This window comes from Solea solea, chromosome 8, assembly GCF_958295425.1.
Source record: "Solea solea chromosome 8, fSolSol10.1, whole genome shotgun sequence".
NCBI classification, from domain to species: Eukaryota; Metazoa; Chordata; class Actinopteri; order Pleuronectiformes; family Soleidae; genus Solea; species Solea solea.
Window position 1 is genome coordinate 9,473,663 of NC_081141.1, and position 26,156 is coordinate 9,499,818.

General features: G+C 41.2%; 3 protein-coding genes across 6 annotated transcripts; 2 read left to right on the plus strand and 1 right to left on the minus strand.

Moving 5' to 3' along the window:
* The first annotated feature begins 955 nt into the window (after positions 1–955).
* LOC131464282 (bromodomain-containing protein 3-like) lies at positions 956–16,966 on the plus strand. 4 transcript variants are annotated; one of them, XM_058636692.1, is made up of 13 exons: positions 969–1,098; positions 1,317–1,407; positions 5,218–5,522; positions 5,639–5,750; positions 6,735–6,872; positions 7,027–7,174; positions 8,130–8,299; positions 8,517–8,912; positions 11,143–11,271; positions 11,351–11,557; positions 11,779–12,011; positions 12,157–12,455; positions 12,973–16,966. In XM_058636692.1, the coding sequence occupies exons 3-13, from the start codon at positions 5,434–5,436 to the stop codon at positions 13,089–13,091; spliced, it is 2,040 nt and encodes a 679-aa protein (XP_058492675.1). In that variant the 5' UTR covers positions 969–1,098; positions 1,317–1,407; positions 5,218–5,433; the 3' UTR covers positions 13,092–16,966. The 4 variants fall into 4 exon arrangements, with proteins under 4 accessions (XP_058492673.1, XP_058492676.1, XP_058492675.1 ...); XM_058636690.1 differs by lacking the exon at positions 1,317–1,407 and having other exon boundaries at positions 956–1,098; XM_058636693.1 differs by lacking the exon at positions 1,317–1,407 and having other exon boundaries at positions 956–1,098; positions 11,351–11,533.
* Positions 16,967–17,432: 466 nt separating this feature from the next.
* LOC131464292 (putative uncharacterized protein BRD3OS) lies at positions 17,433–19,836 on the minus strand. The gene is made up of 2 exons (XM_058636703.1): positions 19,689–19,836; positions 17,433–18,773 (listed from the first exon to the last, which is right to left on the minus strand). Exon 2 carries the CDS (start codon positions 18,681–18,683, stop codon positions 18,363–18,365), a length of 321 nt encoding a protein of 106 aa, XP_058492686.1. The 5' UTR covers positions 18,684–18,773; positions 19,689–19,836; the 3' UTR covers positions 17,433–18,362.
* LOC131464291 (inactive phospholipid phosphatase 7-like) lies at positions 19,818–24,785 on the plus strand. Its single transcript, XM_058636702.1, has 4 exons — positions 19,818–20,588; positions 20,923–21,245; positions 21,315–21,496; positions 23,417–24,785. The coding sequence occupies exons 1-4, from the start codon at positions 20,407–20,409 to the stop codon at positions 23,621–23,623; spliced, it is 894 nt and encodes a 297-aa protein (XP_058492685.1). The 5' UTR covers positions 19,818–20,406; the 3' UTR covers positions 23,624–24,785.
* Positions 24,786–26,156: the final 1,371 nt, after the last annotated feature.

Genomic DNA, 26,156 nt, shown 5'->3' on the forward strand with positions numbered 1-26,156 from the left:
CATTTTGATGCACCCTCACTATTCACATCAAGTGAAAAAATTAAAAGGCAGAGAGAAAAAATCATGTCATGGAAAGAAACAGGAGGATTCAGCATTTAGTGATGATAAACTTGTGCATTTTAGGAAAAGCAACACCAACAAGACCAAAGAAGAGATGGAGCTTGCTTGGTTCAGGAGCTTAAACTTGATCACTTCACCACATCAGGACAGACCCTGTTTTTTGGGAAACATTTTCTCAGGTCCCAAGTACGAGTTTCAGGTATTATTCACTGACACAGTAAGAAAAAATGTTAAATGTTGTTCCCATTTAGAAAAAAACAAAACAATAAAGCACATCACATATAGTGAAAATCAGTGTGATTGACAGCTGGTATCATCCAATCAGAGCCTGGTTGCAGTTAATGGTCTGTGAATTTCTGGTTGAAAAACCTCTGTCAAATTGCAAATCTAGAAGTTTTAAAACCGGAGTTCAGATTCTTATAGATTACGTCAAACTGTAATCTACTTGGACTGACCTTATTTTCAAATGAAGAATGAATTGTTTTTGTTCATGAAGACCAGAGGCAGAAGAATAACATTAAAACATTACAGAAATCTCATTGGGAATGTTACATATACAGTGTAATGGATGACTCTATTATTTGTATATACTGCTGCTGATGTATTCATATAATATTATTTGATTATCAATTACTGATTAGTTACTGGTCAAATGCTGTCGCTCTGCATGATGGGAAACGAAGATTAACAACGGCCGCCATTGTGAATATAGTAAATCTCACTACCCAATCATAGGAACACAGTTGTCGATTTCACCCTATCGTTTGAGTTCAACTACCACGCTGGCCAATCACGACTCTTTTTACACTCTAGCAACAAATCACAGCCCCAAAGACGACCCGCAGCCAATCACAGCATCCCTGTCTCTTGCTAAGCCAATCTGAACACAACAACATGAATGATGCCGTTTGCCACTGCGCCTGCGCACAAAGCAGACAGCTGATAACTCATCTATTATGCTACTTGGCTAAATAAAAAAAGGTTTGAGAAAGCTACCCGGAGCCCATCGCTGAACGCACAGGAGGACCCAAAAACAAAGTAAACATGCTCTCTGTCCAGTAGCGGGCGGGTTGGTGGGTAAAAGAGCGGACTTTGGTCTCGGAGCGTGCAGGAGGTCTCGGTGTGTCGGAGCCGCTCGGCGCCTTCAGACAAAGCTCAGCTAACATGCTAACGGCTCGCTAGCTAGCCAAGCACCGCAGTAACATCTGCAAAGATCGGATTTTAAAACCAATCGATCCGCTCTGTGTGTGTTTCAGAAGCGAGCAAATGTCACATTGTCCACTCATACACACGGTTGAACACCGGCACAGTCGCTGAATGTAAAACAGACGCTCTTTTACGTCCTCGGTAAGTAGCCTCGCTCGGTTAGTTAGCGACCTAGCTTGTATTTTGCATCAGCTTGCCCGCCATCTTTTTAAAGCGAGATAAATGGGCAGCCTCGTTAGCCCGTAGATCACCGATCACTGCTCTGCTGTTGCAGCGTTTCTGTGTCTATAAACCGCCGGTGAATAAGGAGGTTCGGTGTGTGTGGTGGCGGATGATGCTGTTGTTGACTGGATGTGTGGAGTTTGTCAGACGCGCCGCTCAGTATTAGCCGTTAGCTTCACGGTAGCCACAGCGAGCAGTCGCCGGACCCCGACATCTGTTGAACCCCATAAGACGCCGCCAATGTGCGGACAGTCGACGGGAGGTTGTGGGTTTGTTTATGGTTTTGGGAAGCAGGTAGTCAGGTAGCAGCTCTAAGTCTCTGGTTTTAGTGATTGTTCCTGGTGTTTAACCGTGTTGCAAGTCTGTGTGTGTGTGTGTACATTCAGTTTATCACTCAGAGAATTTAAGGGCCTGAAACGGTTTTGTAGTTAAATGTAAACGGAACAGACGCAGAACCAGATGTGTCTGGATGTGAGTCTACTCAACTGAGCGTTAACTAATTTTTCAGTTACTCTGTTTATTTGCTGATTGTTTGGTTCGTAAATTGTCAGAATAGTGAACATTTTTTATTATTACAAACACACTATAGTCAGTCTACTATCGCACAAGAAAGTCTCACATTTGAGAAAGTGGAATCTGGGGATTTGAATAAAACTCTCATTGTCGATCATCTAAATAACCGCCCAAGTAATCAATTAAGTTGTTAGTCACTCTTGATCTAGAGTTTGTCTGATTGATCAGTGAGAAGTTTTTTTTAGAGTTAAAACTGTCAACCCCTAATTCTGTGATTAATGAATGTTGAATGAGATTGATCATACCAAGGATGCTTTAATCTCCTGTTTCTGCAATGGGTATCAAAATGTATTTATTATTAAATCCATTGTCAACTATTTTGATAATCTATTAATCGGTATGGGTATGGGTGTTATTTTATAATTAAAACGAGCTCTGAAGTATTTGCCACGCTTTCTTGTTCCTTTGCTCTGTACAGCCAACAAATCGTTAAAACTGAGTCATTTTGGTTTGTGGGCAAAGTGAGACATTTGTGAAAATCATCAGAAACAATGGTCAACATTTTCTGACATTTTATGGCCCAAACAACTCATCGGTTATTCAAGAGAATTGACAGGTTAATTGATTATGAAATATAATGGCAACCCTAGTCTAATTTTATTCAACATTATTTTCTTTTAACTAATTAGTTGAATTGTCTATTAAATGTTTTTTGTTTTCCGAACCTTAAGATGACTTGATCTTCAAATGTCTATTTTTGTCCACTGACCTAAAATACTTACTACAATAGACGAGCAAAGAAACCAGACCATAATCACATTGAAGAGACTGAAAAATCATTTTACTTTTACATTTAAAATGCTAAAACTGTTTAGAGAAATAGTTTACTTTGATTATAATAACCTGCAGAGCCAGTTACTGCGCCACCTACTGGCAACAGGAAGTACGCCTTCAGTCATAAACATTGTTTCTTTGAGCTTTTAGGGTGTGGTCTACATTTGCTATACTCTGACATAAATTATTGGTGGTCTCTCTAGAGGCACGCAATGGCCATTGTCGCCCCTCCACACTACAACATGCATGGACCCCCAGATTAGTAATGTTAATAATAGAAAGAGATGAAACTGTTTGTTTTTGCAGCCCTAAAGCAGTGAGAGAAGTATTCTCGGCAGCCGGCATATGTTATTCGCTTTTAGTTATTTGTTCAAACTAGTTTATGTGTATTTACTTGTTGACACTGAGTTTGCAAAATGAGGCAGTGACAATTTCAATGCTGTTTTTTTTTCTCCCTTTGTAAAACTTAGGCCTGCAACGATTAATCGATTACTAGCTTAACTATTTTGATAACCATTTCAGTGTTGTTGGTTTTTTTTTTTTAATGAAAACAAACTCTGTTTTCCCCATTATTTGAAGAAATGTCTTGTTTTGTGACATCTCAAAACAAAACATTTGAAATCATTTCAAGGTTTGGGAAATTTTTAGATTAGATAGCTTTATTTATCTCACAGTGGAGAGAAAACGGCGTTACAGCAGCTCAACAATAGATAAAAACAACACTGATCAACATTTTATGGACAAGCCGATCATGGAGAAAATAGTCAACAGATTAATTGATTATGATAATAAGTTTGTTACAGCCCTATAAATCAATAATGTACCAGAAGAAAATCCTAGATCTGCAGTGATTGGTTAATTTAGTTATTCCAACTTTGGAAAAAAAAAAATATATATTGATATTACTGCTTGTAATGTATTTTTTAAGTAAAATACATGTATGGGTGCAACTAATGATTATTTTCATTATGAACTGTCATGAATTTATGGACCAATTTTTGTTTGGTCCATAAAGTATCAGGAAATGGTGAAAACTGTTGTGATAATGAACCGCACAATGACAACATCAACAAATGTCTTGTTTTGGCTACAAAATAAAAATATGTTACCTTCATAGAGGAATGAAGGAAACACATGTAAGAACCTGAGGACAAACCCTGAAGGAGTTGTAGTTTATGTTGTTAATAAATATCAGGCTAAAAAGACTGATGTGCTATGTTCACATCGTGTTTTGTTTAGACTCTGCTGACAATTTGTGGACCGTTTGTCATAATAGATGAGCCATTATGATACTTCGTATTGGTCTGATAACTGGCCAAAATCATTAAATAATTTATGGTAAATATTACTGATCTATTAATTTTAAACCTGGCCCATTATCATATGGCACCAACAAAAATATTAACAACTGTCGCTCTAATGCAAGGCTGAGAACTTAAAATATTTTTATTTTTTCCCAAAATATTTAGTTAACTGTCAGAGGAGCGAAGAAAATAGAACATATTCACATTTAAGAAGCTGAACTACAACACATTAGTTTTACATGTTTTAATTGGAATATAACAATCAAAGATGGATCCCTTACAATGCAGCCTTTGTGGACTGGTTTGCCTCCACCAGTGGTAAATGCCTACCTCTGTCCATCTGTGAAAACTCGGGTTTGTCGATGATTGACAGTGGCTCTCAGTCCGTCAGGTTTGTCCAAAACCTGAGAATCCAGTCAAACCAGAGGATGTTTGATCACATGTTACTTTCAACATGTCAGTCAATCATCAACAGCCCCACATCACATTTCCCCTCCACATTTAACACCAAGCAATATGTTTTTCATTTACATTGTGCCGTATCAACAATGAAGTGAGTCCTTAATTGGTCAATAGGTAGAAAGTTAATCCGTCATCGTTTCGATAATGGACAAATCATTTTGGTTCTTTTTTAAAGTAAAATTGTCTACGGTTTCTAACTTTCTCTGTTTTCACAATTTTCTAAAATGTTCTTTCTTCATTATTTCAGGACATTAATCAGGGTTTTAATTAATATTTTTATTAAAATTAATTAGTTTCTGTGAGAAACTGTATATTTATTTATTTTTTGTTATTGCAAATTGTTTTCACAGTTGATTTATGTGGTCTTTAAAATATAAACTAGTTGAGATTTCTCATTATAACGTTTACGTCCAGGAGTGACAAATTTAGAATGAGTCCAGAAACTGAAGAGATGATACACCACAACCTTCTCTGGATTAGCTGTAGTTTGTTCTGTTTGTGGTGTCACTATGTTTGTATGTTTGCAGAGCATGTTTTAGAATTAAAATGTGAGTTAAATTTAGAGTCTTACGTGAATTTTTACATATTAAATGATACACTTTTTTTTGTGTCATAGGTTGTGCGATGGGAGTTTGCCTCCTCAGGGGAAACATCAAGCTGAGTCATCATCACCAACTACCCCTGAACTGAACACACACCAACACACAACTGTGTGCCCTCTCACACACACACCCGTACATACACACCCTCGGACTGCAGAGGGAGTTGATTTTTCATCTTCAGGTCTGACACTGCCAGCCCACGGTGCATTGCTGTGTCACCGTCGTCCACCATGTCGGACGCCCCAGAGGCTGCACCTCCCAGCCCTCAGGTCACCAACCCACCCCCACCTGAGGTCACTAATCCCACCAAACCTGGCAGGTTTGTAATCAGTCACAGCCGAGCTGTGCCTTGAGACCTGGGAAATTATTAAATTTGAAATAGAATGAGCACAGCTCTGTTCTCATTTTTCATGTTGTTTTTGTGGTTTCTTTCAGAAAAACAAACCAGCTGCAGTACATGCAGAACGTGGTGGTGAAGACTCTGTGGAAACATCAGTTTGCCTGGCCTTTCTACCAACCTGTAGATGCCATCAAGCTCTGCCTGGCGGTATGATATTGCACAAACTTTAAACAGACACATCAATCACTGCACTGTTTAAGGCCCAAACTACAATTCTTGAGAGCCACTAGTCGTTGCAACTCGGCGCACTTATCAGACCAACACAGAAGCTAATTCAACAGCTAATGCCAGTAAGCTCTGGCCATTATAGCTGATCATCAAAAAAAACGAATATATAACATAATGCGCTCACAAGTTCAAGACAAGAAGGTCACTGCACTAAAGCCTGCTGCACACAAGAGGATTTCTGACTTGATCTAAAAACGTGGGACACCACAGACACAATGAACTTGGTAACTGATTTTCAATGTTTGAATTCTGAGAAAGCACAGACTAGACGGTCCAATGAAGTCGCAGGAACACACTTGGCAATTCCAGGGAGGAGATTCCAGGGATTTGGGATCTCACAGAAATTCAACGTGACTTCGGAATGTAAACAGACATGGAGGCCGACTGTCTCCGTTCGGTTACAGCAATATAGCAATCATACTGTTGCTATAAATCCACAACTTTGTGCACTTTCTCTAACGTCCACTGGGCTCAGGAGGATATGGTCTTCACATTAATCCTCGTTGCAGTGTAGGCAGCCCAGTCAGCTTGCTCTCATTGGTTATTGCGCCCCAGTCACTGTTAAGTTGTAAATATCAAAATGTTTAATATGTAAGATTTGAAATCGGGAAGACTCTGATGCGTTGATGATGTTAAAATTGTGTCTGTTAACCACCCACACCACATGATAATTTTCCCAGATCTGTTCAAATCACTGTACAATCGAGGCACCCACTATTGTCAGAAAGGACCAGATTGGGACAGAAATCTGGCCAGTCATCGTCTAGTCTGGGGCAGGCTTTGCTGTGTTTGTGTGTGTGTTTGTACACAAAACAGGCAAAAAAAATATAAAATGTTTGTCAGTGGAGTTCATTGAATTGTGTTTCCCATCTTTATGCTAAGCTCATCATGTCCTTATTTCAGGACTACCACAAGGTGATCAAAAACCCAATGGACATGGGAACCATAAAGAAACGTTTGGAGAACAATTATTACTGGAGTGCCAGTGAGGCCATGCAGGACTTTAACACCATGTTCACCAACTGTTACATCTACAACAAGGTACACAAAAAACAATGTCATGCAACTTACAGCTAAGTTAAGTTTTAAAAGAACATTCATGTCATTGCAGCCACTTGGTGTAACAATAGCTGTAAACACCCTTTTACCTGAACCTTTGGTCACTAACACTGATTTGTGATGTTAACTTGTTTAGCCAACAGACGACATTGTGCTCATGGCTCAGGCCCTCGAGAAAATCTTCCTGCAGAAAGTCGCTCAGATGCCACAGGAAGAGGTCGCGTTGCTGCCACCAGCTCCCAAAGGAAAGAACAAGAGCAAGCAGCCTGCCACCGCCACCACAGGTAATACTGCAGTACTACTGCAGCACCATAGCCACCACTGGCAATACCACTATACTACTGCAGCGTCAGAGCTGCCATTGTTAGTGCCACACTATTACTGCTGAAAATCCACCTCTTTTACCACGAGAGTTGGCACAGATAATTATGAAATGCTCCTATTCGAAAGCTCAGGGACAAGAGAGAAGATACCAAGCCCAACAGGTTTGTATCTGCTCCTTACTACAGGCAGATTTGGACATGCTTTTCATAACATAAACTATGTTTTTGTTAAACAGTGAGGTTCATGAAAAGGGCACTGGTAGGTACCACTACCAATTTAGATTAAAATTTGAATGGTACCCAACCTTGATTACCAGTGGTATATACTATAGTAATACTGCAATATAATAAAGAAGTAGTAATGTAGTAAGTGGTACTGGATATACTCTGGTACTACCTTGCTGTGTAGTAAAGCAATAACCAGCTGTACTGCTTCATTCCAGTGCCGGGGCCTTTTTGCATATCCAGATTTTATGTAGATTCATTCATTCATTCATTCATTTATTATCCTCCATGAGGGCAACAGGGGAGCCTGCGCCAATCCCAGCTGTCATAGGGCGAAAGGCAGGGTACACCCTGAGCTGGTTGCCAGTCCAATGCAGGGCCAACACACAGATGAACCACCAGTCACACTTCGGTCAATTTAGAGCATCCAAATAACCTAATCTCTAATCCCACTCCCATTTCCCATTTTTGGTCCTGATCTGCCATAATTTATCAGTGATTATGATGAAACACCCTCCGTCAATGTGATTTTGCCTTGCAGAAAACTATGGTAATTGGTCAGAAAGGTTGGGGTGATAAAGCGAAAAATCAAAGGTTCAACAGCGGTGGCTGTAATTGGTTGAATTTGCATTAATTGTATTCCTAGAGGGACTGCGTAGTCTAACGTCCTCTTTTGATCTGTGTCTCACAGTGAGTCAGCAGGTGGAATCTTCAGCCTCCACTCCCCCATCCTACCCCTCCCCCTCCCCATCTCAGACACCTGTCATCTCCACCACGCCCACACCTGTCCAGGCCACACCACCCGTATCTGCTCCACAGCCCCCAGCAGCTATGATGCCATCTGCACAGCCTGTCCTTAAGGTAACTTCAAATAAGACACTGCCTATGTCTACTACATTTCACATCTTTCAGCGTGTCTCTGTGCGCACCAATGTCTCTTCACTGGTCTTTACCATTACCATTTGTTTCATCTGCTTCACATCTGTCTTTCTGTATTTTTCTGTCTACCTGTCTCCCTCTTCCCCTGCATGTGCATCTCAATGCCTTTGTTTCTTTTCTCCCTGTCCGTCTTTTACAGAAGAAAGGTGTGAAAAGAAAAGCAGATACCACCACTCCCACCACTTCGGCCATCTCTGCCAGTCGTGCCGACTCTCCGTCCGCACAGGACACCAAACCAGCCAAATTGGGTTCATCCCGCCGCGAGGCAGCTGCCCGCCCTGCTAAGACCCGCCGTGAGACGGGTGAGGAGGTGGCAGTGAGCGAGGTGGTAGGTGGAGGAGCAGGAGCTGGGGGGAGGAAGGCTGGTAAGCTGGGCGAGCAAATGAAACACTGCGACGCTATCCTCAAGGAGATGCTCTCAAAGAAACATGCTGCCTATGCCTGGCCCTTCTACAAGCCTGTGGATGCTGAGGCGCTGGAGCTGCATGACTACCATGACATCATCAAACATCCCATGGACCTCAGCACCGTCCGGGTAATTCACACATGGCATTGTCACACAGTACACACACTGTCATGACATCATCAAGCACAAACATTCAAAGATGTAGTCAGTTAAAGATGAGCTGTTTTGTATCTTACTGGACAAATACCATGGCTGTATTATAAGAACTTGGCTCCGTTCAGTCCTATGGAGTTGCTCACCCAGCGCACACGCGCAGGAGTAATGCAATAACCACTGCTGTGAAGGAGGAACTGTCATAGTTTACTGTGATATTAAAGCATTTAATATAAAATCTTATGTTTTTTTAATATTGTGGTCAATGGGAAAATTGCTCCTGTCATCTGCACTGAGTGGTGGATGATCCTTTTTAAAACACTTGAAACTTTATTTAGAAAACATAAACAAAACCCTCACATTTTGCAGATATACTCAACTTTTCTCCATTGTTTCTCATTGGTATTTCTGAAACATGGCAAACAACTGCAGAAGGGAAAAGCTGCTTCTTGTTTACACATGCACACACATGTCCTGTGTGCCTGAATATCTGTATACTGTTTTTGGGTATGTTAGTGTGGATGCTGGTTACTACTGATACAGAGGTTTTTAATTGGAAAGTAGTCTTTTCAGAGTGATGCATCCTATGTCGTCCTCAAAGTCTGACAGATTGTTGGGGTTGGTTTATTGTCTCAGAGTGAGTCAGAGAGAGAGAGAGAGAGAGAAGGGTTGAGTGGATCTTCAACATCCCTCTGAAGCAGTATTAATTTCTCCTGAACCGTGGTCTTCTCTCTTGCCATCATAGTGACAGTTTGTCCATGTGAATCAAATGAAGGATGATGAGATTTGATCACCTCTTTCTGAAGTTCAAGATTCCACCACTTAATTATCATTGTGTGACATTGCATTGTATAACAACCCCTGAGGTGCAATTAATAAAAAATAAAAAGAGAGAGAGCCTGCCTGATGGGAGCAGCTCAAAGAAATGATGTCAACGGTGAGTGATGTCTCTGATGTTTTGATGTTTTTAGCCCCATTAGACTGCACGCACCTAGTTTTGAAGGTGAAGGTGTTCAAGCTCAGTGCCAATAATGTCCTGTTTTACTGATGCACTGCAGAGTATTTATCAGCTATCATGTTTTTTTAACAGTCTCGATAGTGCAGTTGTAAAAGTTAACCAACGGTCAGCTGTCCTTGCCTCCTCTAAGAGTAGAGGTGTTACAGTGATTTGCAGACCACCACTGAGGTGTTGTCAGCCCAGGAGAGGTCTTCTCTGAAGGTGACTCCCAGAAACTTGAACCAATGAACTCTCTCCACAAGCCCTGCTTTGATAGTTACTGGCCGTAGAGTGGACTTTTTTCTGGGTTCTTGAATCCACAATGACATTTTTGGTGTTTTGGGTGTTCAAGCTGGTATCACATCACAGTGAGTGATGCACTCTAAACCTCCTCCCTATATGCAGCTTCACCACCGTTTGATTTCAAGTATAACACCACAGAGGAACCAAAGAAGTGCATTTGGACGATGTTCTCCTGAAAGTTGCAAGCTGGATTAGTACAGGCCATATAACAAGTCCTGATTGACAGATGCATAATAGACAGACACTGCACTTGTGCCTCTGATTAATTTGTGCCAAGCATCTATTATTATATTGATAGTTGTTGATAGGCTGCACGCTAAATAGTTTGAACTCAATTATTGCACTGTGCACATGTGCAGTAGTCACATCACTGGGGCATGCAGTGTTGTGAAAAGTCTAATGAATCCAACATGCCATTTGTGGAGCACGAGTGATGGTTGATTTTAAAGGCTGATAGAATAACGATAGACTGAAGCATTAAAAGGCCAAAAGCCAGTCATTTAACCATTCCAAGAAGAAAAAGTATCGATAATGAAAACTTTTCTGCATAGTCCAAGAACATTTTTACAATTGCAGTATTCATGATAATTAAAAATATATAAAACCGGAACCTGTTATTCAGGTTTGCATTGATAAAATAAAGTGTATTTCCATATTTCTCCAGTGGCCTAATGACTACCTAATTATTGGTGAATATATTACCTCAAGAGGGCAGCAGCAAGCATTTGTTAAGGAAATGTCATGGTGTGTTTGCAAAGGGTTACCACGATGACCTCGCTGTACCTTTGTATAACCCTGCATTAACACATGAGAAATAATTGTGCTATTTCAAGTGGGTACAGCTGTTTTTGGTAGAAGTCATGGTATAAATCTTAACACTTTCTTTTTTATTTAATTTTCCAACAGAAAAAGATGGACAAAGGAGAGTACAATGATCCTCAGAGTTTTGCAACTGATGTCAGGTTAATGTTCTCCAACTGTTACAAGTATAATCCTCCAGACCATGAGGTTGTGGCCATGGCCCGCAAGCTGCAGGTAAGTTCAATCTCAGAACTGTACTTGGTCTTTTTAAAGACAGCAGCTGGTTAACATTCATCTGGCTCTCTCTCCTTAGGATGTGTTTGAGATGCGTTTTGCTAAGATCCCAGATGAGGGACTAGAGGCGTCGGTACCATCTACAACACCAGTGGTCAGTAAAAGCACTGCGTCCTCTGACAGCAGCAACAACTCCTCCTCAGATGAATCGTCTGACTCAGAGGAGGAGCGGGCCACGCGATTGGCTGAGCTACAGGAGCAGGTTGGTGCTGCTGAGCAATCACAGGTCAAGAACATACTGGTTTCCTTCTTTTTTAATATTCTATATTTTCAATTAAAGTTCAGTAATTCTGTTTGCTTTCTAATTACGGTAGTTTTTCATCAACGTTTTTAATCCTACATTTTGATATGATTTAAGATATCCATTACTTGAATAATTGACCAGTTGATAGTTGTTCCTAAATATTGATCAGGGTACATAGGTACTGATTAGTAGTCTTCCACCAGTTGAAGGCGGTGCACGAGCAGTTGGCCGTCTTGTCCCAGGCTCCGGTCAGCAAGCCAAAGAAGAAGAAAGAGAAGAAAGACAAGGAGAAGAAGAAAGAGAAAGACAAAGATAAAGGGAACAAGGGCAAGATAGAGGAAGAGAAGAAGCCGAAGGCTGCTGCCCAACAGCCCAAACCAGCCAACCAGAAGAAAGCACCAGCCAGGAAAGCCAACAGCACAGTGACAGCAACCAGGTATGAGTCAATTACCCTAGTACAGGCTACATTTCAGTAACAAGAACACAGCATTAACAAAGGTCATATACTTCTGCAAAGGTTGATGTTAAATAGAGTCTGAAACACGTCTGAGAAATGATTGCAACTGAATGTGTGTTTCCAGGCAACCCAAGAAAGGCAGTAAGACGTCGGGTGGTGGCTCAGCCAATGGAGACGATGGCGAAGAATCATCCCTGCCAATGACGTACGACGAGAAGCGCCAGCTTAGCCTGGATATTAATCGGCTGCCAGGGGAGAAGCTGGGTCGTGTTGTCCACATCATCCAGTCCAGAGAGCCGTCGCTGAGGGACTCCAACCCTGACGAGATAGAGATCGACTTCGAAACCCTCAAACCCTCCACACTCCGAGAGCTGGAGCGCTACGTCAAGTCCTGTCTGCAGAAGAAGCAGCGGAAGCTACTGCGTAAGTACAGAGCTTTACAGATGTTGCACATTGCACCAGTGGCTTGGGATTGTCAACATTTGGAAAGTCACATCACCATAGTTAATAAGTGCAGTCGTCCTTGGGTATTATGTGATCAGTCCAGTCCAGCAGGACTCTCACAAGTTCTCTCAAAAATGACTGCATTAATTGTTTGGTTTTCATTTGAAATATTTAACACATTAAGAGAAAATGAACCCACATATGTGTTTGAGGTGTTTACCTGCTGTGGTGGCAGACCTTTGACCCTGAATGTCACCAGACTCAACATCAGCGCTAACTGTGCTGGAGTTGGAGTGACTGTGTGAATCATTTGTGTTTACTTGAACAAATAACACACATAAGCAGCGTACCTGAGGCTAATGCTAGAGCTAATTCCTTTCATTGTACAGTGTGATCAACAGCTTAATATGTTTTTGGACCTAAACAAAACCTCTGTGTTCTTGACATTTTTCTCATTGAGCTAATTTCTCTTTCTTGCCATCCTTTCTCTTTTTAGAGAAGGCAGCAGGAGGTGGAGCCTCAGGAGGCGGGGGTAGTCGTTTGAGCGGCAGCTCTTCTTCCTCCTCTGATGACAGCTCCTCAACAGGAACCTCCTCTTCCTCTGACACAGACTGAACACGCTCAGACACACAACACACACACACATGTTACTGAACACAGAGTTTACACACACTTAAACACATTCACAGGAACTCTGTCTAAACAGTAAACACACACAAATACAGATTAGTCCATGTAAACTTCATCCTGAACACACACACACACACACACACACACACGTACAATAGACGAAGATACGTTGAACTTCTTGTAACACACACACATACACACACATACATACATACATACATATATATATAAATATATATATAAACCACATACGCGCCCAGACTTGGAGACTGTATGTAAATAGGCAGACCTGTTTTTTTTAGCTCCTAGTGTTGTGTTTTGTTTTTTCCTTTTTTCTTCCTGGATGAATATGCAGAGAGACCGAAGAGAAGAAGAAGAAAGCAACAACTCCTCAGTTGGAGAAGAAGAGGGAGGGAGGGAGCTGAGCCAGACAGACAAGACGGGATGTCTGTCTGTCCAGGAGTTGTACTGATCTTCTCTGAACACTCTCACTGCTAAGAGAAATAAACCGTCATGGCTTTCTTCTTCTTCGTCTTCTTGGACGGCCGGCGGTGACCCCTGACCATAGAAAACATTCCAGAAGCATCTGTACAGCATTGTGGAGGGAGGAGGAGGAGGAGGAGACGTCTCAGTGGGTTTTCCCCCCCAATCATTTTTATTTCAAATATTGATCAGTTGGAAGTGGAGCAGTCGATGATTGGAAATGTTACCTCTTGGATTTTGTTTATAGAGTTGAAGTAGCTGTGAGTTCAGGGCAGCGTGGGAAAGCTGGATACAGAGGATGTTGAGGTGTGAGCAGCGTCTTCATGGTCCTCGTTGCATTCATAGTCATTTGTCATTTGTGTTGACCAGCAGCTGGTGAATTAAAACAAATGTGTTATCTGTGCTCAAGAAGCAGGAGGCATTTTGTTTGTAGTCATCCAGCGTCGACTGAACAAATCCTCACTCATCTATGACATCTATGTGAAACTTGCTGCAGACGATAACAAGTCGCCAGTAATGTTACCTGTGACCCCATTACCAACAGATGTATGAGTCAATGATTCATACTGCAACTGTATGTTTTTATTATTGCTTCATCTGGTGATCATTTTCAAATCAAATGTTGAGTTCATAAAGAATATCAGAAAATGATGAAGAATGTGATGGATGTTTCCCAAACCTCAAACAGTTATCATCAAATGTCTTGTTTTGTCATTTGTTTTGACTTTTACTGTCACACAGAAGAGAAAAAATAACTTATCCACGTTTTAGAAGCTGAAATCAGCAAAATTGATTTTATCTAAAAATAACAGAACACTTGAGAGCAATCGAGTGTTAACTCTGTTTTTACTGATGACGATTTGCACAACTCGAAATGATGTCACACCTGTGGAGGTCACGTTCCACTCTAGTTTCATAGATCAGAGGGTCACAGTGTACACGGTGTAGTGGCTGCAGTTCATTTCTTTTCTTTTTTTCCCCCACGATCTGTTTTTTAAATGTGATGGAGCATTACCACATGACACCATTGTCACGTTTCAACTTGACAGAGTACATGAATGTTTTTGTCATTTGCATAGATCATAAAACAATCAAAAATAGTGTGACCAATGTTTAGTCTGCAACAAGTTTTACATGTGTTTGAATTCATCTCTGCCCCTTTGATGGTGGTTTTAAAAAGAAACCCTCTGAGACTAAACTCTGCCCTCTGCTGGTCATAAACTCACAACCCACTGTCTGCCCTGGGGTTAATACTGAGGAGGAGGAGGAGGTTACTGGACCCAGGCCCCCTCCTCATCCAGTGCCGGCTCTGTCAACTGAGAGTGACACAGACTATTTCTTTTTCCTTTTTAACACTACATTTTCTTTATTTCTTTCCTTTTTTTCCTGGGTTGTGCGCTGAACTTGTTTGTGTCTCTATATAAAAAATGTCTTTGTACCGCTGTTAAGTTCCAACCCCCGCCAAAAATAACAACTCCCACCTCACAGATACACAAGACTCGGACTCACAACTGTCCTTAAAGTAAGGAATAGTAATTTATCAATTATTTTTTATGATTTTTAGTGTATAAAATGTCCAAAAGAAAGACAAAGCCTCATAGAGAGCAAGAGAGATCAAATATTATCTTCTCTGTTCAGGATAGTTTTTATTTTCCTATGAAGAGAAAAGAAACATTTTGAAGCTCAGCCTGGTGATTGAATGAAAGAAATCGGCAAAATATGTTTTAGATCCTGTTTTAGTAAAGATTGGTGTCTTGTGCAGATGAGTCTGTCGTGTCGTGTTGAACCGCGTCACTGTCGGTTCACCGCAATGTTGAGCCTTTTTTTAATGGATTTTAATTTACACAAGCCGAGACCGAGAGACCATGATGATGTCATGACTCTAGCCTTATTGCTTTATCAGAGTTGAGTAGTCTGCAAATTTCTTCTGATAAAACTTGGATTGGAACACAGGTGTCATTTGTGCTGTTGAGTGTCCGGTTGTTTCACAGCAGCTTTTCTGTGGTCAGGACAGTTATCTTATGGTCACAGGTGTGACCTCAGAAGGACTGTCAGGTGTGTGACACTCCACTCTGCTCTGTGGGAGTGTTCATCACCGTGTTTGTGCTCATTTAATCAGATCAGACTGATTTATTGTGTGACGTCTGCTCTCTCCTCCATATCACCTGTCACCTGAGCCTCAGCTCTAATGGGGGCGGATTGGAGTGAGGTGACAGGTGAACAGAATGAGTCACTGGTTTTCAGCCTGTGTTTCCATTCAACACATTATTTTCTCATCAATACATTTAAAACTGACCACATGGTTTCTCTTGGCTGTCACCTGACGGTCCAGCTGAGCACTGGAAACACGTTTTGTTCAGTTTTTAGTCAAAGTGAAACGTGGTGAGGAGGGAGGGGTCAGGTGACTTTTGAAACACCTGCGCTGGGAGTCAAGGTCTCGAGTCACATGGTTTGTTAATTGTTTGACCTGTTGGTATATTCATGTGTGATAAATAGCTGATTCAGGTTTTCTACCCTTTTCAAACAGTGTGACTGTAACAAAATATCAACACTTAACACTGTACAGATATGAAGCCAAAATATCCCGGATCCAGATGCTGCCATGTGTCCTTGGTCTCAGCTGTCAGTCATGACGTCTCAGTTTGTTTTTAAACCATCAATCACTGATTAGAATACATTTGATCAAAAACATGAACATAGGATGGCAGTAACTGTCGGTGGAAACGTTGTGTTCTACAGCCAGCCACCAGGGGGCTGTCCAGGTGTTTCACCCTCACTATTGTGTTTTCCATCTTTATTTACAGTCTCTGCTCTCATTTCAAGCTCAATCAGTTTTTCATATTTCCTGTGTGTGGAGCTGCTCAGCTGTCATGACGATGGTTTAGTTTATCATGTGATATAAGTGTGAAGAGTTGAAACTAACCCGTTTGAAGAAACAAAAACAAATTGTTTTTTTTACTTTGGACATTTTACAATCAGTAATTATTGACATACACACATACATTGTCCTGGTATGACAGACAGACAGGTGGACAGTTTGTTGCCACAGTAACCCTCCTCTGTTTAAGTTGATGGTCGAGCTTTGATGATGCTAATAGTTAATTTTTGTACTTTATTAAGAAAAAGGAAAAAAAGTGATTTCATGTATTTGCATGCACTCCGGCCGTACGTTCTTTCTTCCATATGTTTGAGCACTGTATAGTAGTTGTATAGTAGCTGTCCAGGGTTTAGATCAAACTCCGCTCAATAGACATGCCGAGAAAGAGAGGGGACAAACCGACAAAAACCAACAAGTGAATCATTTGATGTAATTAATGATATGGGATCCTTATTTTCTGAGTTCCTTTGTTTTCATAAATAAACACATAAACTGACAAGGACTTGACTCTTTTTCTCACACTCTGTAACTTGTCACTTGTAAAGGTGCAGAGTAGGTTTTACTGACATCTAGTGGTAAAGTTGTGTGCTTGCCCTGTGGACAGGCAACTGTCCAGGGTGTCCCCTGGACAGTTGCCTGTCCAAGGGGCAAGCACACAACTGAACCAGAACGTTATTCACAACTAAGAAATAAAACTTGAGTGATTAAGAATGAATAACTGAGGCAAAAATGAATGTGTATGAATGAATTGTTGCAGCCTCAGTATAGACCCATGATCCAACATGATAGACTGTCTGGAGAAGGATCTGCCTCTTAATGATGCTCTTTCAAAGGTAACTATACTATACTATACTATACTATAACAATAATTCCCAAAAAAACTGATGTGACTTAAAGATTTTTTATTATTATTTTCAACACTAAAACATGAAATGTACATTAGATGAAATAACCCATACATTAATGTGTTACAACCTCAATATAATACTGTTTTACATTATGAGCTTTGAATTCATACACATAAATAATCAACTAAATTAGATTATGAAGATGTATTATCTAATTTATTCAGTTTTAAGTCAAATGTATTTTTAAACCTGTAAACATGACAGTTTAATGTATCTGTAGCTTTAAAGTTTTCTTATTCGTTTAAAATAGTATTTTAAAATGTGACTAAGATATTCTACTACTTGAAAGATGCTGACTGTACTTAGGATGTTACAGTGCATTCTGGTCCATGTAGTCATCTTGTGGGTTTATGCTAAAAACACTTTTACACCATCCATCATCAGTAGCAGATCAGGATTCATCCTTCCTTCTTTTCTTCCAGGCACTGATACAGTACACTCCTGTTACCATGCATCCTGTTTCCATGTCTTCTGGCTGTCCGTTTGTCCCATTTTGTGGACATGATACTGCAGTAACTTCTTGAGGGAATTCTTAAAAGTTATGACACAAAAGATGGCTTGGACTCAATAATGAAAAGTTCAAAGGTCACGGTGGCCTCTCAAAAAATGTTTTTGGCCTCATTGTGAAGATAACATTTGTTTCATGCGTTGATTCTGCTTCTGTTTGGTACCATTTTGTAGGAGTCATTTGGTACACAGCAGTTATTCAACATGTACTGAATGGAGAAAAGAGCTTAGATTAAAAATCATCAGTAGGGACTTGAATGTGTGGCTGCTGACACCAATAGTTCAAAGTATGTATCTAATGGCATCTGTTGAGAAAACTAAAACATTGGTCAATGATGAAAAAGTCTTAGACCTGAAGTGTAAACGTCCCGGCATGACACAACAAAAGTTCTGGAAAACTCCTGTGAAGTTACAAAACTAAAATACTGACACTATAAATACATTTAAAATACACAAAAAATCCAGAGTTCCAATTGTAGTTTACATGACGCTGCAGATCCTGGACTGTCCCTCAGTGTCCTTCAGCCCCGTCTTGTCCCGGACCAGCACAGCCGGATTCCCGTATCTACTGTACCACGCTGACTGGCTGCGGGTCAGGTAGGTGGAAGGGGGTCCTGTCTGCAGATCTTGCTGCTGCTGCTGCCAGATCATCAGGGACGTGTCCTGGTACCGCAGTCGACCAAAAGACTCAGACAGGGCCTTCTCTGCCAGGGGAGGACGACAAGGTGGTCCAGCATCTGGAGGACCGGGTTCCTCTGCAGTCGTCGGCTCCACTACAGTAGGTGGTTCACAGTCTGACATGTTGGTGTCAGCATTCCATAAACTAGATTAGACCAGTTGAGGTCCAGTTCCAACTCAGTCATATTCAAATCCCTGATGATCCAGCAGAACCTGAAGGAAGAGGATGGGTCAGACTTCAACTGGATCCATATATTTAGACACACTTTATTAAAAATGTATTACTAACATTAGGGCTACGGCCATGAATAAATACTAATTAAACCAACAATTAAAAGATTTGAGATCGTTTTTGTTAGTTAGTTTATTTTTAGAATAGCTTCTGTGGGTTTTTTGTAGGCAAAACAAAACTTTTGAGGATGTCGTTACTTTGAATTCTGGGGAAACTCATTGGCAGCCATTGACTGGGCCACATAGAGACAAACAACCATCCACTCTCACCCTCACAAGATTAATTAAGAGTGTCCAATTTGCATAATCCCCAAATCTGCATGTTTTTGGACTGTGTGAGGAAAGCTGTTTATGTTATTTTTAAATAATAAATAGGTATTATATATCAACTCAATTATATTTGTATAGCACAACATATATATATATATTTTCTCAAGGCACTGAACATAGTAATGCAGAAACCCAAAAGTTCACACAATGAGCAAACACTAGGCTTTAATGGAGAGAAAAAAACTGCCTTTTAAAAGGAAAACTCTGACAGAGGAGAGGTGGGGGACAGACAGGGAAAGAGGGAGGCAAGGTAGAGACACAAGAGAGAGATCAGGGGCAGATATAACAGTTGTATCAAGTCATAGGTTTAGTAGTACAACAATGTCATTTATACACGCAGTAACATAAGAATTATAAGGATATCAGTGCTAAAGTCACCTGGCACTCAGTAACAGACTGTGGATTACAGACTTTTACAACATTAATGTGTTAGCACAGTTAGCCGCGTGTAATATCTGCTCATTCTGCTGACTTCAACTCCAAGGGATAAAGGCTAATTCCGTCGTTAGCTCAGTTAGCCTCTGTTAGCTCAGTTTACCCATGTTAGCTCTGCTAACTGTGGCTTACCCAAAGTTTGACACGGTGATGACGTCACGGTTGGTCTATCTAAACGTCTGGCTACAAAACTATGGCTTTCCTTCTTTTTCCTCGGAGAGGTTAGCGTTTGTTAGCATCGTTAGCACGCAAAGCTGCTGCTGTATCCAATAGCAACGGTGCGTCCGCAGCCTTGTCCGTATAGGAACTGAGGCTAAAGGGACACGGTTCCCCTGAGGTGAACCCTGCCAACAGCTGCTAACAGACTTTTCATAATTCTGACGAAGTTTGCTTTGATAATTTAATTTTATAAATGATCCGTGCCCGTGTTTAGGTTTAAACATTAAAAGTTTTACCACAGAATGTAAAACATGTAAAATGGGCTGACAATACACTTTCAAGTTCAAGTTGAATGTGAGGGACTGAAGTCATTCCTACAGGTGGTTAGAGGAAGTGTTAGAATTTCACAGACAGAAGTTGGTGGATTGCTCCTTTTGTATCATATGCTGTCGGCCTATATTACTCTCTCCCTCCTCTGTGTGTGTGTGTGTGTGTGTGAGTGTGTGTGTGTGTGTGTGTGTGAGTGTGTGTGTGGGTGTGTGTGTTCAGTGTTTTTCCAGCCTCTGTGAACAGCTGACAGGAGAAGAAGGCCAGTTCCTCTATTTATAGCAGAGTCCCTCAGAGTCCCAGACCTGATCTGTCACAGTCCTGCAGTGCTCCACAGCACCAGACCCACCTTCAGAACCTCACCATGAGTGGCCGCCAGGCCCGGTGCAAGGCCAGAGAGCGCAACAACGTCCTGAACCGGCCTGAGTTCATGTCGCTGAACCAGCCACCCCGCAGGGAGCAGGTGGTGGGGGAGGGTAGGAGCAGTGGTGGTCCAAGGAGAACCGTGTACAGACAGCAGAGTCAGCAGGAGGACGCAGGGCTGAGGTAAGACTCACAGACACCGTCAAATGACATTTAGGGTTAGGACTAACAGTTCTGACCCTGTCCCAGTCTCAGGTCCTGTGTTCAGGTTTGAAAAATAAACTGGTGAACACATTCTAAAGATATCGCAGACTTAAAGAGGAGAGCCTTTTTGCTAAATGTCAGTTATTCACTGAGACCAAACCACCGTTACAGGCTGAGTCTCTACTACAGATCTTGGTCTTGGAACTGCTGTGAAACATCTGTGCAGGAAGTGTCTATCCCTTAAAGTAAATTACAGGGAGAGCATTTCCTGTGTGTGTCTGTACTGCTCTCATGTTACTTTGTATGTCCTCAGGGGGAGCAGGGACTCCTCAGAGGGGGGAGCAGCGGCAGACGGGGGTGTGAAGGATGCGTCTCGCTGGCCAGAGCAGGACTGTATGCAGCTCAACCCGTCATTCCGTGGCATCGCCATCAACTCGCTGCTGGCCATCGACATCAGCCTGTCGAAGCGTCTGGGTGTGTGTGTGAGGCCCCATGGCGCTGGGGCCCCAATCCGCTCCATGGTGTCCATGCTGGCCTTAAGTGGACATGCCCTACCCTGGCTCTGTGGGACACTGATCTGTCTGTGGAGGAGCAACACGCTGGCTGGACAGGAAGTTCTTGTTAACCTTATGCTGGGTAAGATGGGTGGAGGGATGATAATATGAAAAATGAACCTGGACTTAGTCCATGTCTCTGTCTGTGCAGCCCTGATACTGGACCTGATGACCATCGCTGGGATGCAGAAGTTGGTCAAACGCAGAGGACCTTGGGATTTACCCCCGGGGTTTTTGGATTACGTTGCCATGGATATGTATTCTTTTCCTGCAGCCCATGCCAGCCGAGCCGTTATGGTTTCCAAGTTCCTGCTAAATCACCTGGTGCTGGCGGTCAGTGTCTCTGTTGTTATCATCTTTCCTGCTGTACCATCCTCAGACCTGACACTTGCAGAGAGTTTCAAACTGCAATCGTCCTGCACTAACTCATTGTAATTGTTGTAAAATGTCATCGTTTTCTTGGCTAACAACGTTGTCTGTGATCACAATAATGTTTTAATATCTACAATGAATTATTACCATCAAACCACAGATACAGGTTCCCATGATTTAATATGATCAGATGGACGCACACGTTTGTGCATCAGTATGTCCTTAAATTTAATCAAAAACTTAAATCAATCTCTTGTTTTGTGTGGTTATGCAAAGTTAGTTAACAAAAGAAAAATCTAAATCACACTGATACTTGCTGTGAGACGCCTCTGCCTTCAAACCAACATCAGTTCTCATAGGAACACAAAGTCAGGGATGTTGTAGTTTGAAACAGAAACAGCTGTGACTTAAAACTGGGTTAGGAACAGCCAGACTACCACAGAAGACCGTTTCATGTCACAGGTCATACACCATGGCAAGACTGAGTACAGCATCAAGACACAAGGTAGTTAAACTACATCAACAAGGTCTCTCTCGGGCAAAGATTTGGTGTTTTAAGAGATGTGCTGCTCAAGCTCTTTTGAAGAAACAAGAAATGGGCACGGTTGAGGACTGTAAACGTAGTGTGGCAGGTGAAAGTCACATCATGCTTACTTCCCTTCAAAATCAGAAGATGTCCAGCAGTGCCATCAGCTCAGAACTGGCAGAAACCTGTGGGACCCAGGTACAGCCATACTGTCTGGAGAAGTCTGGCCAGAAGTGATCTTCATGGAAGAATTTCAGCCAAACATCCATATCTTTGACACAAAAGCAAAACCAAGTGACTCAACTATGCACAAACACATAAGAACTGGGGTGATCAAAAATGTCACAAGGTGCTCCGGAGTGATGAGTTGGAGAGCTGTACAATCAACAGTGACGCATGGTGGTTACTGGTTACTGTGGCAAGTTTGAAGCTGCATTTTTCCAAATGGAGTTGGGGGTGTGGTCAGGATTAATGATGTGGAATACAAGCTGACACTTGTCCATCATGCAGTACCATCAGGGAGGCGTCTGACTGGCCCTCAATCTATTCAGGAGCAGGACAACAACCTCCAACATGCAGCCAATGTCATAACACTGTAGTACTGGAGGTGATGGTATGGCCCACACAGAGCCCTAAACTCAACATCATGGTGTTTGTCTGGGATTATATACAGAGATCTGTGCTTAGTTACAACAACCTACCTGCTGAGTTTCCCTCCAAGAACTCATGCTGTTTTGAAGGCAAAGGATGGTCACAAATATTGATTTTATTAAGATTTGTCTTCTCTTAGTTGCATTTTGTAAATTGATAACAAAGCAACTATTATAACTTAATAATAATGTAGTAATAATAATAATATCATTTCAGAAACAGGAGTGAAATCAAACAGGAATGAACCCCAGTTCTCTTATAAATGAGTGACATAGTGAGATACCAAAACAAAGTTGAAAGAGAATGGTTGGAATATGGGTGCTAGTTACACAGTGGAGCTTAGTAATACATTAGAAGTAATTAATTACTCAATTATTAATTGCTGCTTTGTGAACAATTAACTGTTTTTTAATTTGTTTTGTTGTCATGTTGGTTTCAACAAATGAACTTAAATCGACTGATTTCTGCTGATCATGGATGCACTAATCATAGATTATTGCATTATTAATATTACTGCAGTCAACAAATACCTAGAAACATAAAACATGCTGAAACCTACCGACCTGAGTGTTGATGTCAGAACTCAGATGTTAAAAGCCTGACCTGGATGTAATAAACCACATTAAAGACCAGTCTGGACCAGGTTCTACTGTAACAGGAGGATCAACAGAACATTTTCATGTTGGTGAATTGTTGTCCTGCAGGTGCCTCTCAGGATCCTGCTGTACCTGTGGGCGTTGCTGGTCAGCATGTCTCGGGTGCTGCTGGGTAAACATCACCTGTCGGACGTCGCCTGTGGGTTCACTCTCGGTTTCCTGCACTTCGCTCTGGTGGAGTCTGTTTGGCTTGACTCTGCGACCTGTCAAACCCTCATCTCCATTGGCACCCTGCGCTGGACTCCTCTGGTTTAGAACCACTTTGAACTGGTTCAGATTGGAGTAAGACTAACATACGCTGTTCTAGTTGACTGGTTATTGACTGGTCCTTTTGGATTTTTTTGCCAGTCATATACTTATATTTATTGGGACACTGTTCTAGACTCCTTGGGTTTAGACCAATGTGGTTAAAACTGGTTTAGACTTGATTGTGATGCTGCTATAGACTGTCATAGTCCTGTCTGGATTCAGTCCCCTGGCTGTCCACCTCTAATGGCACATAACACTGGATTTCACTTCTTCTTAATCTGGTTTAGACCAGTATGAACTGGTCTGGAGTGGACTGGTCCTGCGGTGTTAATTTCTATACTTTTAGATTTTTAGATTCTTGCAGGGACCTGTTCATAGAGTCTAGAACCTGATCCACCTGGTTCAGGTTGTGGTTTGGTTGATTTTGTTCTCTGGTGGAATGTGTCAGTAGGAAGTGAGTTGTGTACAGTTTTCATCATTAACTGAAAACAAAACACTTGAAGTAACAGATGACTCAACTCTTTAACCTGTTGCACTACATGCAGTCACAATGAGCTGCTGGTTTAAGCCAGGCTTAATGTCTTAAGCATTTCTTTAAAAATGTATTTTTACTAAAACTAGACTTTGTTTTTAAAATTGAACAAAAAAATAAGTTTATTTATTTTTGCTAAATGTGAAATCAAGTAAACAAACTGTGAATATTAAAATAATTGAATCAGAACATAATCTGGAATCAATCATGTATAGATTATTTATCATTATTACACATTTTTAAATAAATCTCTGTTATAATTGTATTATTTTTTTCTCAGCTGCTTGACCTTGTCTTGTTTGTTCAGGTTTCATAAAAGACATAAAAGACTATTTCTCAGGATAAGATGTTGAGGAATATGGGAGTTTTGGATTCAGACCCTGGAATTTTCATGAAATGAAGCCTATAACACATTTGGGGAAATGGACTGGATTTAAGTGGACAGTTGATATGTTGGTGAGGAAAGGATGAATAGGAGGTGAAAATGAAAGTGTGAAACCCTGATGAGTCCAGTCCAGTGTTTTCTGATCGGCTGAAGAGAAACAGAACTGAAGGTGATGAGTAAAATAGTTTGTCAGAAAAGTTGAAACTATGCATTTGTTTTGTTGAACTGATTAAAACAATTTTGCCCATTTATCAGTAATGAAGTGATTCTTCAGTGCATGTACTAAACTGTAGTTTCAAATGAATAACATGATGAGTGCAGTGTGTATAGTATGGCACAAGCACAACTACTCATAGTGTAGTGTGTTGTAAATAAAATAAAATAAAATTAGTCCTTTACCAGTCCTGCAGGAGGAAATTCCTTCCACACCTCAGTACATTACTCACAAAAGTATACAGTATGTATTATGACTATACAAATTATTCAAATGTTAATAATCTCAATAAATATAGTCTAACATCTATACTAGACAGCATTTCAGTGACTGTGTTTATATTTACACGTCGAAATATCATCATGAAATAGTGTTGAGCATGGTTAAAAACCTCCTAGTCGCTGCAAACGAGCAGATCGAAATATCTCCTCACTGACGCTCTCGTCAGCCGCGCTGTTTCAGACCAAAACCACACCCCCAGAACGTGGGCTGTGTTGTGATTGGCCAGCCAACGAGAGCTTTCCCACTGTCCTGTGATTGGCCAGGTACCTGGAAGTGACGTAATAGATAGGCCAGCTCTCAGACACACAGCTCCCCCTCTGGCACGGTGGATGCTCTGCATCTCAGCAGCTACAATGAGAGTAGTTCTTCTTCTTCTGCGGTTGAATGTACGCAACCGGATGTGTCCGGACTAGTGCCCGCACCAGGAGGCGCTACGGTGGTGAGAGGAGTGGTGAGGTATACTGATGACATCATCAGCATAGGGAAGTGCCGATCCACTTTGCAGAGCCCAGGAAAACAATAAAACCCTATTTTCTCAGCAGTGGCTGAACTGTTTGTTCTGAAACTTTAGGGTTTCATAAACGAGGTAATGACGCAGATACACACACAAACGCAGCGTTAATTGGAGCTTCCGGTCTATGTCGCCTTTGATGAAATAAAAGTCTGTTAAATGATGAATGAGTGGATTACACTGTATGTATGTGTTAATATTTCTGCTCAACTGGAATAAAATGGAGGCTGTGCTCTTCGTTTACCCTATGCCATGGTGAATCGTAGTATCAAAGCTCCATTGATGATGACCTTTTTCATTCCCAACGCACACGCTTAACTCAGAGTGAACATACCGATCAGTTGTTCTGAAACCGAAAACTCAGAGTTGGCCTGTAAATCCTCTAAGGCAAAATATTTTGGTACAGATTATAATGAGAGTATTTAACTCGACATGGTGCAAGTTATCACACAAGAAATGCAATACTGAAAAAAATGTGCTTTAACATGTCAATCAAAAGTGACATATGCACTACATGTGTAAAATATTTTATACTTGGATCCAAAAATCAGACACCAGCAGGCAACTCATAGTCAAAAATCTTTATTTACAAATAACTGCAAAATTCTTCTGAAC

What these genes read in the sequence shown, in the direction of transcription:
- LOC131464282 (XM_058636690.1), top strand. Translation starts at nt 5,434, where the DNA reads ATGTCGGACGCCCCAGAGGCTGCACCTCCCAGCCCTCAGGTCACCAAC. An exon ending in ACTGTTACATCTACAACAAG is followed by an intron (nt 6,873 to 7,026) that starts GTACACAAAAAA and finishes TAACTTGTTTAG; the next exon opens with CCAACAGACGACATTGTGCT. An exon ending in TGGACCTCAGCACCGTCCGG is followed by an intron (nt 8,913 to 11,142) that starts GTAATTCACACA and finishes ATTTTCCAACAG; the next exon opens with AAAAAGATGGACAAAGGAGA.
- LOC131464292 (XM_058636703.1), bottom strand. Translation starts at nt 18,683, where the DNA reads ATGTCAGACTGTGAACCACCTACTGTAGTGGAGCCGACGACTGCAGAG.
- LOC131464291 (XM_058636702.1), top strand. Translation starts at nt 20,407, where the DNA reads ATGAGTGGCCGCCAGGCCCGGTGCAAGGCCAGAGAGCGCAACAACGTC. An exon ending in TCTTGTTAACCTTATGCTGG is followed by an intron (nt 21,246 to 21,314) that starts GTAAGATGGGTG and finishes CTGTCTGTGCAG; the next exon opens with CCCTGATACTGGACCTGATG. An exon ending in TAAATCACCTGGTGCTGGCG is followed by an intron (nt 21,497 to 23,416) that starts GTCAGTGTCTCT and finishes GTTGTCCTGCAG; the next exon opens with GTGCCTCTCAGGATCCTGCT.